Source organism: Halichoerus grypus, chromosome 4 (genome assembly GCF_964656455.1).
Source record: "Halichoerus grypus chromosome 4, mHalGry1.hap1.1, whole genome shotgun sequence".
Lineage (NCBI taxonomy): Eukaryota > Metazoa > Chordata > Mammalia > Carnivora > Phocidae > Halichoerus > Halichoerus grypus.
In genome coordinates, this window is record NC_135715.1 from 78,842,978 (window position 1) to 78,856,678 (window position 13,701).

Here is a 13,701-nt window from a genome sequence, read left to right on the forward strand (position 1 = left end):
GACTCAACAACACCACAATCAACTGGGTATAATTGACATCTGTAGATTGCTTCATCTAACAACAGCAGCATACACATTTTTCTCAAGCTCACATGGAGCATTCATCAGGGCAGATCATATGTTGAGCCATAAATCACACTTTAACAAATGTAAAAGAATAGAAATCATGGAATGTCTGCTGTCATACCACAATGAAATTAAGCTAGAAATCAGTAACAGAAAGATAACTGGAAAATCCCCAAATACATTGAGATTAATCAATACATTTATAAATAACACATTGATCCAGGAAGAAATTTCAAGAGAAATTTTAAAATATTTTGAACTAAATGAAAATGAAAACACAGATTATTAAAATTTGTGGGTTGCAGTGAAAGTAGTGATTAGAGGGAAATTTATAGCATTGAATGTGTATATTAGAAAAGGAGAAATATCTAAAATCAATAATGTAAGTTTTCACCTTAAGAAACTAGAAAAAGAAGAGCAAATTAAATCCAAAGTAAGCAGAAGAAAAGAAATAATAATTAGCAGGAATCAATGAAATTGAAAAAAGGAAGTTCATAAAAAGTCAACAAAACCTAAAGCTTGAAGAGATCAATAAAACTGATAAGCCTCTAGCTGGCTGGCTAAGGAAAAAAGAGAGAGGACACAAATTGCTAATATGGAAAATGAAAGAGGGACATCTCTACAGATCATATGGACATTAAAAGGATAATGAAGGAATACTGAACAATTCTAGCCACAAACTTGAAAACTTAGATGAAATGGACCAATTCCTTGAAAGACAAAATCTGCCAAAACTCACGCAAGAAGAAATAGATGATCTGAATAGGCCTATATGTAATAAAGAAGTCAATAACTGATAATCTTCCTAAAAAGAAACACCAGGCTCAGGTGGGTTCACTGGTGAATTCTACCAACCATTTAGGGAAGAAAGTATGTCAATTCTCTACAATCTCAAAAGACAGAAGTAGAGGGAATACTTCCCAACTCATTCTATGAGGCCAGCATTTTCACAATATCAAAACCAGATGAACACATTATGAGAAAAGTAAAGTACAGACCAATATCTCTCATGAACATAGATACAAAAATCTATAACAAAATATCAACAAACGAAATCCAAAAAGGTAGAAAAAGAATTATATACTATGACCAAGTGAATTTATCCCACATACTCAAGGCTTATTCAGTATTTGAAAATCAATTAATATAGTCCATTACAATGCATTGATACTATTTTTGCTTTGGATATTCAGTTATATTTTTAGAGGAATTGAAAATAAGAAAACATTTATTTTATCTTCATTTATTCCATTTCCAATGTTCTTCATTTCTTTGTGTGGATCCAGTTTTCAGTCTGGTATCTTTTTTTCCTTCTGTCTGTAAACTTTCCTTTAAAAATTATTATAGACTAGGTCTGATGGGAATGAATTCCCTGAGTTGTTTTTCTCAGTAAAGTGGTTTTTTTTCTTCTTCATTTTTGAAAGCTAATTTTACTGGGTATAGAACTCTGGGTTGACAGGTTTTTTTTCTTCCAGCATTTAAAGATGTTACACCATTATCATCTATCTTGCATGATCTTTCACAGTCTTTTGCAATTTTACCTTTGTCCTGGTATATATTATGTGACTTTTTTCTCTGATTTCCTTCAGTATTTCCTTTGTCTTCAGCAGTTTCAGCAATTTGAATATAATATACCTAGATGTGTAGGAGTCTGGGGGAAGGGGAATTATTTATCCTGCAATGTATTCTCTGAGCTCCTTGGTCATATGATTTAGTGATTTTTATTAGTTTTTGGAATAGTCTCAGTCATTCTTTCTTTCATTTTTTTTTTCCTGTCTCTTCCAGGATTCCAGTTGCACAAGTGTTCAATCATTTAATATTTTTTCCTACAGTTCTTGGATGCTCTGTATGTTCTTTTCAATCTTTTTGCTCTTTGTTACTTCATTTTGGATAATTTCCCTTCACTCATCTTTAAGTTCACAGACTCTTTCCTCACCTGTTTTGAGTCTGTTAATGAACCAGTCAAGAGGTTCTCTGTTACTCTTTCATTTTTAGTATTCTCTTTGGTACTTTTTTATTGTTTCCATTTCTCTGCTAAAAATTACCCATGTGATTTTGCATGTTCATACTTTACATTAGAGCCTTTAACATATTAACTATAGTTATTTTAAATTCACTGTTGATATTACACCATCTGAATCATATTGGAGTCTGGTCCTGGTGATCACTTTGTCTCTGGGGTGTGTACTTTTTCGTATGCCTCACAAATGTTTGTTTTTGAAAGCCAGACGTCTTGAGTAGGACAGTAGTGACTGAGGTAAACAGTTTTAATGCCCAGGATTTGGCATGCCTTTCCTTCTGTGAGGCTTTTACTGTGGGGATTTGAGTTAATTTACTTAGGAGTTGGTCAAGGTTTAAGGTTTGTAATTGCTATGGTTACTATTGGTACACTACAGGTTTCAAATTCCTCTAGTAATACCTTGTGTTTAAGATCAAGACTGGTTGGCCCAAGGTTTTTTCCTCTCAGTATCTTCACCTTCACCTTTCAGTCTTCCTTTTGCACTGCCCTCAGAGAGGATCTTCTTCCATATTCTCATTCTGTTCCTCTCCCAGAAGTATTCTCCTGTTACTTGTTACTTTACACTTGTTAGCCTGGTGGTGGGGAGCAGTGAGAGGGGCTTTTCTTGTGGTTCAGGTTAGGCCTTCGTCTTAGGCAGGCATTATGTCTGTGGCGCTTGGGAATGTGGCTTCCTCAGTGCCCTTAGCTCTTTCCCAGCATTTGTGTCTGTTCATCCCCCAGGGATAAGGGTTTTTATTTCAGTTCCCTACAGTCAACATAAAATGGGTTTTCACCAATGGTAGGTTTTCATGCTATTGTCTCCAGTCACTGAAGTGAATTAAAATGTATTTATTCACATACTGAATGAGTCAAATGTCAAATCACAATTGTTTCCAATTATTTCCCTTAGATATTTCCTGTGGACATTTGAATTTCGAAAACTTTATGTCTACTGAGTGTAGTCCTAAGTGAATTGGAAAGTTAGTGGGTCTCATCATGCACTTGTAGGCTTGTCTGCCAGCTCTCCTGCACAGGAGGAAGCCTGTCAGGCTGTTAACACCAGAAGCTGTTGCACCATGGAACAGAAAATTTCAGCTGCTGGTTAAATCTTTTTGGCATAAATATAGACTTGAAAGAAATGATTGCTAAAATTTTTAAAAACTGGATTATAAAATTCTTTTGCCACAAAGGAAAGACATTTTTTTTTTTTTAGTACTTAGTAAGCAATATTCAGCTGTCCTATCACAGGAGTAACAAGGAATCTTCCTGACACTGTTTTTGGAGTAAACAATGTGTAGATGTGTGGACTTTATTATACAGCTAGTTGGTCCTATCTTTGAGCTGGCTGCTTAGAGGTCTTTAACTAGCCAAGAATATTATCTAAGTTAATGCAGTGGTGAGACACAAGAAGCTATATACTATATTTCTTTGAAGCTATATGCAAGATTAGAATGGCTGTTACTTTACTATTGCTTATACCAAAAATGGTAAATTTTTTTTTAAATCCCTAGTGAACTAGTTTGAGTGACGTAGAGAGCTGAGTAAAATGAGGGAAAAAGATTCACTCTGCTTGGTACTCTCACTGTCCTTTCATGCATTTGAATGAAGAGGGGATCTTCTTTCTTGAGGGAAATGGCCTCCTTAGTGAGCAGAAAGGGTAAAACTAGCCAGACCAGCGAATCAACGGATGACCAAGAGGGTGACAAAAGCTGCAGACAGCTCCTCCTTATGCCGAGGCTCTCAATTCTTAAACTAGGATTCATTCTCTTTTAATTTAAGGCTGTGACTCATGGCTTCAGACTTTTTTTTTTTTAATCGGGAAGGATTGCAACTTTGTTAATATAGAGGCTCTGACTAAACATACACCTGTTGGAAGGGTGTGTGTTCTCATTAACTGTTTTACCAAGAAGAGTTTTGCATCGCTTAGAGTCTTTAATTTGGAGATAGTTAGTGCTAGAGAAACCCTTCAAAATCTTCAATGGGAAGGGAACTTTCCCTTTCTTAGCTAGAGGTTTAGGACTAGCATAGAATTTTAGTTTATTGTTAAATTCATCCTTGGGCCAACACTCTTTATCATCTATTGTGAGATTCGTTATCTTTTTTTCTTTTCAATGCTCATGGGAAAAAGAGACCCTTTTGTTCTGGACTAACTTTTCGGGATGTTTGTATAATTAACAGCCTTGGAAGATAGAGTGCCTCCCTCTGGAGCAAAGGGCAGTTTTGTCTGGGGCCTTGGTCAGGTAGGTTTGCTTATAGTCAGTTGTGAGGGATTTGTGTTTCCTAATAAGCTCAGAGTTCCTCAGTTGGGACACAAACCCAAATCCAGCTGGCTCCCTTCACATTACCCCCCTGGGACTTGGGGATAAGGAGAACTAATGTGAACATGAAGCTCATGCTGTTTGATATCATGTAATATTGTCCTTCATCTCTGACCCAAGAATCTCATGTCTTCTGTGCACATCTGTGGAACTATGGCAGGCAACCTTGTTAGCTTCCATATAGGGCAAAATCTCAGATTCTTTATAATTCTTGATATTATCCTTAAACATTGTCTTGCCTTAAAGTTAATGTAAAAACTTTAAAAAAATGGAGAAAAAATCACTTTTAATCCCATCACTCTAAGATTATAATCTTGATAGTATGTTTATGTGCATGTTTCCATTCTTTCCAAGTATATCTGGACATATTTTTAATCTTACTATAATACAAAATCATATCCTTTAAATAACATTTCTCTGTGTAAGTAATTCATGGTAATTACAGAAAATTAGAAAATTCATAAAAGAATAAAGAAAATTATTAGTATTCTTATTGCCCAGAGATGGAGTCCCTATTACCATTTTGTGTATTTTCTTCCAATATTTTATGTACATTTATTTTACAGTTGTAAGGGAGACTAGTATATTGTTTATTTACCTAACATGTCTTGTGTACTTTACTATTTCATTCAATATTGAAAAGTAGGCTCTTTTGCTTTAATGGTTATAGTGTCTCATTCTGTGGGTGTCCATATTATCATAATCACTTTATAATAATTCTTAAACCAATTTTGGAAATTGATTCTTTCTTTATATATTGTTTCTACCCACCTCCCTTTCTGTTTCTCTCTCCCTAACCCCACTTCTTTCTGGAACTGCATTTACCTGTATGTTAGAACACTTCAAAAGTTCCATGTGTTTTTCCTGTGCTCTTTTCTGTATTTTCCATTCTGATGTCTCTTCATGCTTCAGTCTGGATATTTTATCCTAATATGTCTTCCAAATTATTAATTATTTCTTCAGCTAAATCCATCTTTTAAAAGTCTTCATTGTATTTTTCAGTTATTAAGTTTCTACTTGATTCTTTTTATAATTACTAGTTATATGCTAAAATTTTTCAGTATCTTTTAGTTCGTTAAACATATTAATAAGTTATTTCAAACTTCGTGTCTGGTAACACCATTCTCTGGATGTCCTATGGGTCTATTTCTAAAGTCTGTTTTCTCTCTTGGTTTTCAGTCAAGTCTTCTCTGCTATCTGTTTTGTTTCTTTGTTTAAGTGTGAGACATTGCTTGTGAAAAACCAAGGCTCTGGTTATGCTTTTGTCCTCCAGAGAAGCCAGGCTAGGAGCTTATCTCTTTAATTTAATCATGGGTTGAGATGAGTTGCGGCTTGTGAAGACTGGTCACTGTTACTCCAGGGTATAGCCCTTGAGGGTCCCAACTGGAAGCCTAGAGCAGGTCCTAGGCCCTGAGCTCCAGTTTTCCCTCAGCACTCTGAGTCTGCCAAAAGCCTTGCATATCATTTCAGCCATTTTGTCTCTGCTTTTGAAATAAGCAGTTGTTTTGAGGATTAAAGAGGAGCCATATGTAAGGCCTATATCTTCAGGTTTCCCTACTACCCGAATCTTGGCCCTGCAGTTCTTCACTGTTTCAGACAGATTATTTTTTATGTTTTCAGCTTTTTTAGTTGTTTTCAGCAGGAGGATTGCCCAAAACAACCTAGTATACCATTATCAAAAGTGGAATGCTTTCTACAAGGAATTTATGGTTATAGCTCCTTCTGTGCCTTGTGGTCGTTCCTAGGGTATAGTTGGTAAGTAAGACCTTTTGGAGACCAAATAGAAACATGTTTATGTTCCTTCTGTTGTTATCAATATGTGTTTTCCTTCCCCCAGTAATTCCACTTTAGAACAGTTTGTGAAACTATGTTAGTATTCCTACTTTGACCAGACTGTATAGTGTCTGTAATCCTCAAGTCTGACCAGGGTAAGTGTGGCTTGCTGGCTTGGTGCCATATTGTCATTTTCCTTGCTTTGTTACAGTACCTGTTGTCTGCTCTATTATAGCTACTTGCACGGATGTCTGTTTTTTTATGTGCTTCTTAAAACATGTGCTTCTTGACAAGCAGGGACTACACCTTCTTGTTCTGTTGAGTGGGAAAGTTCCTTGCATAGACTAGTTCCTCATCAGAAGTGTATTTAAATTCAGATGTTAATGCTAGTAGTAACTTGTCAGCCAATTTCAGACTTCCATCTTCCCAGGTCCCCTCAGTGGATCTACTTCATGTATTAGCTTTCTTCAAGATTCCAAAATACTTCCAGACTAGTACACAAATACATATACCAAGAGAAACTTCTGTAGGATGTGGCATAATGTTATGATTTGTACTGTAAATTAAATGGGAGTCATTGCATTAGATATAGGTGACAGAATTTTTTCTGTTAAACAATACTGGAGGTTGTTTTTAGCATGGAGTACTACCTGTGGGATTAGCAACGTGACTAGTAGCTGAATAATGGGAGAGGCAAGTTAGCAGTAGTAGCCCCGTCCTGCTGATGCAGCGTGGAGCAGATTGCAGTAGCTGAGTCCATCCGTCTTATATATCCTGAAAGGAGACAGATCAGTTCACCTTCAGGGCCTCATGCTGTTGCAGAATTTGGGGAAGAAGGAGAGACACAAATGCCTGGACTTCATTGGAGTATCTTCCTAAGTTAGAACAAATCCTTAGTAAAAGAGAACAGACCTTTAGTCCATGGTGGATGGGAGTCTGTTTTGAATGTGTAGGTCCAGGAATGGGTAGGATTACCCCATGGGCTGCCAGAAAGCAGGGAGGTATCTTGTGTTTATTCTTTCAGCCCTCTTTAGACATTTTCTCTAAAATAATGTAATGATCGAGAAGAGTAAATATGTATTCAGTGAGCTTGTGGGGCATTGTGTGAAACTGACTACATCACAGAATTTTTCATTAATTAATTAATTCATTGATTCAGCAAACGTTTACTGAATACCTTCTTTTTGCCAGGCATTATTCTTGGAGCTGGGAATACAGCAATAAAGTAAAAGTAAAGATTCTTGCTCTCATGGAGCTTTCATCTTTGAATTCTGTTTCTATAGTATTGATGTTTGTTTAAATATAGACATTTTCTAAATGTCAGCTCAAAAGATGGGCAGTGTTCTCTTAGTATGTTTATTTTCTCTTGCATGTGAGATGTAAACTTTTAGAATATTGAAACACAAAATTTCCTTCCTCCCCCAGTTTTGGAGTTTGCATCATGTTTATTTGTACCTTAGTACACTCTGGATTTGGTCATATGATTATATTGGGTGGGGAATGGCTTTATGACATCTTTAAGTATGTGGTAGTTAGTCATTAAAATATTGTTACTTAGTATTAGACTACTAAATATTAACATTGCTGATTATAAATATTTTTATCACATAAATTTGATGCTTTAGAAACATTTTACAAACAAAACAAAACAAAACAGAAACATTTTACAAAATGTCGAGAGTCAGTAGGGTAAACCTAGTGATTTTGTAGGCAGGGGACTGGAATTGTGATGTTACTTCCCTATGGATCATGAGATTAATAGAGTATTTAAGGTTTTTCTTTCTATACTGGAAAATTTATATGCCAGCTAGCACTAGAAGAGGGGATCAGATTAGATAAATTTGAGGTGCCTGTGAAGTATCCATGTGAAGATAATTTGAGAAGGAGAAATAAAAGTGTGAGTTGAGTCTTTAGATTGGTGAGTTAAGCTGTGGGCTTGGTTGGGATTTCCTAGGGAAAGAATTTAGGTGAGAAGAGAAGAGAGAGGCTGGGACTGAGTTTTGAGAAACTCTAGTTCTATTTGATTGGTTTCTGCCATCTTTATTGTAGTCTTTATTTTTCTTTGGATTTATTATTTTCTATTTCTGACTTCTTAAATTGGATGACTGACCTTTTGATATTTTAGACTTTTTTTATTAAAGAAATTTGAAGAATAAATAAGAACTGTTTTAGGTGTACCTATAAATTTTGACTTTTTGGCTTCTCCTTTGGACATATGGAGTCAAGATATAGATAGCTATTGCCTTGGGTGCCTGGGTGGCTCAGTTGGTTAAGTGACTGCCGTCGCTCAGGTCATGATCCTGGAATCCCTGGATCGAGTCCCGCAGCTTCTCCCTCTGACCCTCCCCCCTCTCATGTGCTCTCTCTCTCTCTCATTCTCTCTCTCTCAAATAAGTAAAATCTTAAAAAAAAAAAAAAGATAGCTGTTGCCTTGATAATACTATTCCTGTAGAAAGTACTATAAAATTATTTTATAGTCAAACATATACATGGTTGCAGTGAAACTAGTTTTATGATATTACAAAACTTGTTTTCAAAATGAGAACATTTTCATGAAACAGTGGTTGTCATCCAACAAAATATGTTGAATGCAATTTGTTGTTTCACTCATTGCAATAACAAAGTGTTTGGGCAAAAATATCTAGTCCAATTATTATTAACAAAAGCATCATATTTTAATTTCTGTGTTTTTCTTCCTTCTAAATCTCACAATAGACCCTCTCCCTGTTCTTTGCTGCTTTGACAATTACTGCATTATAAAGAGAGATTCCCTGATGGAAATGCATTATACATGTGTTTGATATGGAGGCAAAAACAAAGTAATGTAAAAAAAATAATTTATGTAGTCTTCTCAGATTTGTCACCTGGGATAGTCCTCACTGGTAATAAATGGTCTCAGTGATTGATGTGATATCCTTCAGATCAATTTATTTATTTATTTTTAATTTTTCTCCTTAAAAATTCATTCCTTGGGGCGTCTGGGTGGCTCAGTCATTTAGGCATCTGATTTCAGCTCAGGTTGTGATCTTGGGGGCCTGGCCTTGGGCTCTGTGCTCAGCAGGGAGTCAGCTTATCCCTCTGCCTGCCCCTCCCCCAGCTTGTGCTCACTCACTGGCTCTCTCAAATAAATAAAATCTAAAAAAAAAAAAAAATCATTCCTTATGCCTTACTTAACTCTTCTCCAGTTTTGTGTTTTATGCTATTCCCAGCACTTTGTTAAGTAAAAATTTTGTATTAAAAATCCCAAGTCTTCCTCATGAGAAATATTTAGAAATGCAGTAAAACTATATGCTATTTGCAGGCTTAAATGAAATATTTTTAATTGTATTTTCTTTTCATGGCAAGTATTTTAACCCAATTCTAAATAAATGATTTCATAAAAGGTACCAGAAATAGCATTGGGAAGGTGGGAATAGACTCCCCCTCAGGATAGCAGTTGGTGCAGGCGCCCCTTCTGCCTCTTCTCCATTCCCTGCGGTCACCCATAGAGAGGACTGCTACTTAACGCAGACAGCAGTAGTCCTGGTAACCCGAACACCTAATCCGCAGCAAGTTACTTTCCGAAATACAGTCTACACTGAGTTTTACTTTGGAAAGGTCTCTCTCGGTTGGGTATAATTTGTTCTAGATTATTGTAAACTCTGTTTAGGATTTGTAATATGCTTTTAAAAACTTTTTATTTTGATGTTAAGGAAAAAAAGCCTCTGGTTAGGGCATAGTACAGTTTATTGCCTGTGATAATGAAAACTTGAATAGATATAATTAGCGCTAACAGACTTTGTAATGTGGGTCACTTCCATTTTTAGTTTGAGAATGAATTTCCTTCTGCCATGATTGCAGTGGGGTTTAAACTCACCTTTCTTTTCTTGCCATGTCTTTCCCCATGTCTGTTGGCTGATAGAACTTCCTTGCATGTAAAATACTTTTAAGTACTGAGGTCTTCTAATTTAGTTTAACTTTCTTTCTGGAAAGCGCATTGAAGATTGCTTTCAGATATTTTGCATTAACGAATATAGATTTTCTAGCAACAGGACACCTATCTAAAATGCCTGAATTGATTTTAAAAAAAAAATCAATGAAATTTCATTTTCCCCATGAAAATATTTGTTTTGAAAAATGTGTATTGTTGCACAGCAAGTGAGTAAACTTCAGAAGCGAGTTCTTATTCCTTTTGCCTAGGAATTATCCAGTACACTGACTTGCCATGGCCATCCTGCTTTTCTAGAACATTCCTAATTAGTTAAATTACCTGTCACAGGTAATTTTGACTAATAACAAAACACCAAAGTTTATAAATAATTTACCTTTTAAAATATAAGTTAGAATTAAAAGTTATACCTATAATACAATCATTCAGTTTCTTCCTTTCAAGAAGACAAGGGAAAAAGGAGTGTTTAAACTTTACCTTGCCTTTTCACTATGTGATACTGCCTGAGATGAGTGAACTCCTTCTGATGTACCAGGTAGGGTTGTGGTACTTGGGAATTTACATTGTGCTTTACTTGTCCCCAGAGTTCTGTTTGTTGAAATCTGAGCATACTGACTATAGTGGTTGTGTGTGAGAATTTTATTATGTGCTGTGTCTCCCTCCCACTTCAAAACAAACAGAACACAAACAGATAATCATCATTGCTTTCAAAATGCTGTCAGAGTTTAATTAAGCCAAGTCAAGCTCATTACCTTCAGTAGGGATAGAACGTTAGCTAATACTTCACGTCTTCTCTAGAAAGGACCCGCAAAAAACACCATTGCGTTGAGAAGGTACCAGCTGGATTCTCAGCTGGTCACATTGCTATAGTTTAGAGAGAGTGAGGCTGCTTTGCATTTAGGTTCTCAGCTGTCTCATTGTTTGGTACCTTTCTCTGTCCTTCCTCCCAGCCTCTCTTAGCTTTGCAATCAACCACAAGTGCTGAAGGTCCTGATTAATAGCGTTTCATACTCCATTTCTCAGACAAGGACTATTGGCTCCCTAAGAATAGCAAGGAAATGAACTCAAGGCTTAACATGGACAGAGGCATTATAACCCTGCTCACCAAATTGAACACAGTTGTTACTGTCAACAACAACAACAACAACAACAAAATGTCAAGCAATGTGCCATTAAAAAACCCTTACATAATTGTAGCAGGTTTGGGTTTCCTCTGGTTCAAGTTTTCTTACTTCTTTGATAATCAAACGATCTGAAGAAAGGCATAGAATTTCAGGGGGGAATCTGCATGACAGGTTCACAATAAGGCTATTCATGAGGACTCTTTTATTAGCTTAAACAGTATCTGCATCATTCTTAGTCTCTGGCTTTACTACAAGGCTCCATTTAAACTTAACCCAACTTGCTGACTTAACTGATCCAGGAATTACTCAGTACAACCAGCCAGCTACTGTAGCTTTTTTTCCCCCTTTAGATAAGGGGATTTAATACAATGGCCTTTACAGTTCTTAAATGACTCCATTTTTTTTTTTTCTGTGTTTGAGATGTGGTGCTTATATGACCTTTTGTTCTTAATAAAATTTCACATGGTTTGATTATATTTTTAAAAAAGTATAAACAAATACAATATTGACTCCTTACCCTCAGAGTAAAACTTTTTAAATCTTGTAGATGATATAAAAATGGAATTTGTCATAATATTTACACAGCTGATTTCAGTATACTAGATTTCATTATTAACGATTAGGTATTATTAAATCAAACTTGAACATATTTTTTTTATTTTTGAGGGGTGATTCTCATATAATTACTAGTGGTCCTTTAGCATTGCATGTTCACCTTTACACACTTTTGGTTATCTGCTGGCGTTTATACCATTTCTGCTACCACAATGCTAATATAATCAGGATGTCCTTGGTTGGTCCCTGAGTAGCTGGGGGAGGGCGGTAGGACAGAGCTCTGACATCACAGTGGGGAGATTCTCGAGGATATATTTGGTAGCATGCCATACTGAGAGTATAGATGACCCATACTTTGGATCCACACCTCAGACTAGTGGGTCTCAAACTTCAGTAGGAACAAAAATCATTAGAATGTTTGATGAAAGTGTAGATATCTGGACCCCACCCCCAGAGACTGATTCAGTAGGTCTGGGATGAGAGCCTGAGAATTTGCATTTTTAACAAGCACCCAGTTGATCCTGATGCTGATGATTATTGGACCATACTGAAACCATTATCTTATAAATTCACCAGGGAACCTTGGGAGTTCATGATACCTCCCCTTCCAGGCCTCTTGCCTGCAAGTAAGCTGCGACCCATCTTGGGTAGGAATGACTGCTGTGTGGTTTCCCAGGGGAGTTGGTGGCAGGAGGGTAAGGACACCTCTAGTATTTCTAGTGCTGGAGCAGCTTGAGTATCCTTCTCCCCCATCTGCTTCCATCTGCAGCAGGGCGGTATCCACTGTGTGTATCACATTCCCGGGAACAGGCCTCATCCGTGGGCCCGCACTTGGGTGTTTGAGAATGTCATCTCCCTCTGCCCCGGCTCTGTGCATGATTAGAATTTCAGAGTGGTGTTATCTGCAGCACTTAATCCAGATTTGCTCTTCTGTCTTTCTCCCATGCCCCTATTAAAGTAATTTTAGATTTTTAGAAACAAAGGTCCTTTGCAAAAGGATTTCCCCTTAGAAATGGATATTCAAGGAGCCTTTTGGGAATTATGGATGTAACATGTTTGTTCATTTCGTGAAGATAAGATTTTTCCTTGAAGATAAGTTGATCTGATGGTCAGGACAGATAGGAAAAATAAGTGGCGATGACGACTGTTGCCGCTTGTAGCATTTTGCCAAAGGTGCTGTCGTGTCCACCCCCATAGACTTGGCAGACTGTGTTATTAGGGGCATTTTCAGACCCATGCAAAACTAGAAAATACAGCTCCCATACGCGTGTCACCCAGTGTCCGGAGTTACGGAGATTTGGCTGCATTTTTCAGCAGCTTTTTGTTTCGTTCTTAAATTTTGCTAGTAGTTTTCTGATTGGTTCATTTGGGGAATGAATCAAACATGACATATGCTTTGCTTGGGGCCTGAGTGCAGTATCATGAATAGTAATTTGAATATGTCCTTTCCAGGAATGTGTTCCAGAAAACCTGGAGCTGAAGAAGAAGATTTTTGCTCAGTTAGATCAAATCATCGATGATAAGGTTGTGTTGAGCAGCTCCACGTCTTGCCTCCTGCCTTCCAGCTTGTTTGCTGGCCTGGTGCACACGAAGCAGTGCATTGTGGCCCATCCCGTGAGTGCATTAAACCTCAAGAACTGGTTGTATCTCATTCTGGTTTTCAGGAGCAATACATTTTGACTAATCTGCTAGTATATATTAGCTGCTTTATTGAGGTATAATTCATATGCCACACAATTAAAATTGTATAGTTTAATATTTTTTTAGTATATTTAGAAAGTTGTGCAATACAGGCAGTTTTAAAAAGAATCTAATCCAAAAATGCCTTGAATTGTACCTGCGTACCGAATGCATAATGGGATAGAATGAGCAATACTTGTACACTTTCACCCTTATGTAACTCACTGTCCACCTGAAGACAGAGACTACTAAACACAA

At 36.7% G+C, this 13,701-nt stretch overlaps 1 protein-coding gene across 3 annotated transcripts in view; it reads left to right on the forward strand.

Moving 5' to 3' along the window:
- The window catches only part of CRYL1 (crystallin lambda 1), a 133,859-nt gene that overhangs the window by 88,557 nt on the left and 31,601 nt on the right, over positions 1–13,701 (forward strand). For 2 of the 3 annotated variants that reach the window (XM_036121741.2, XM_078070597.1), the window contains one exon: positions 13,216–13,377. The exons of the other annotated variant lie outside the window; for it this stretch is intronic. In XM_036121741.2, coding sequence (XP_035977634.2) covers positions 13,216–13,377 — 162 coding nt within the window. The remainder of the gene's footprint in view (positions 1–13,215; positions 13,378–13,701) is intronic. 3 annotated transcript variants of the gene reach the window in all.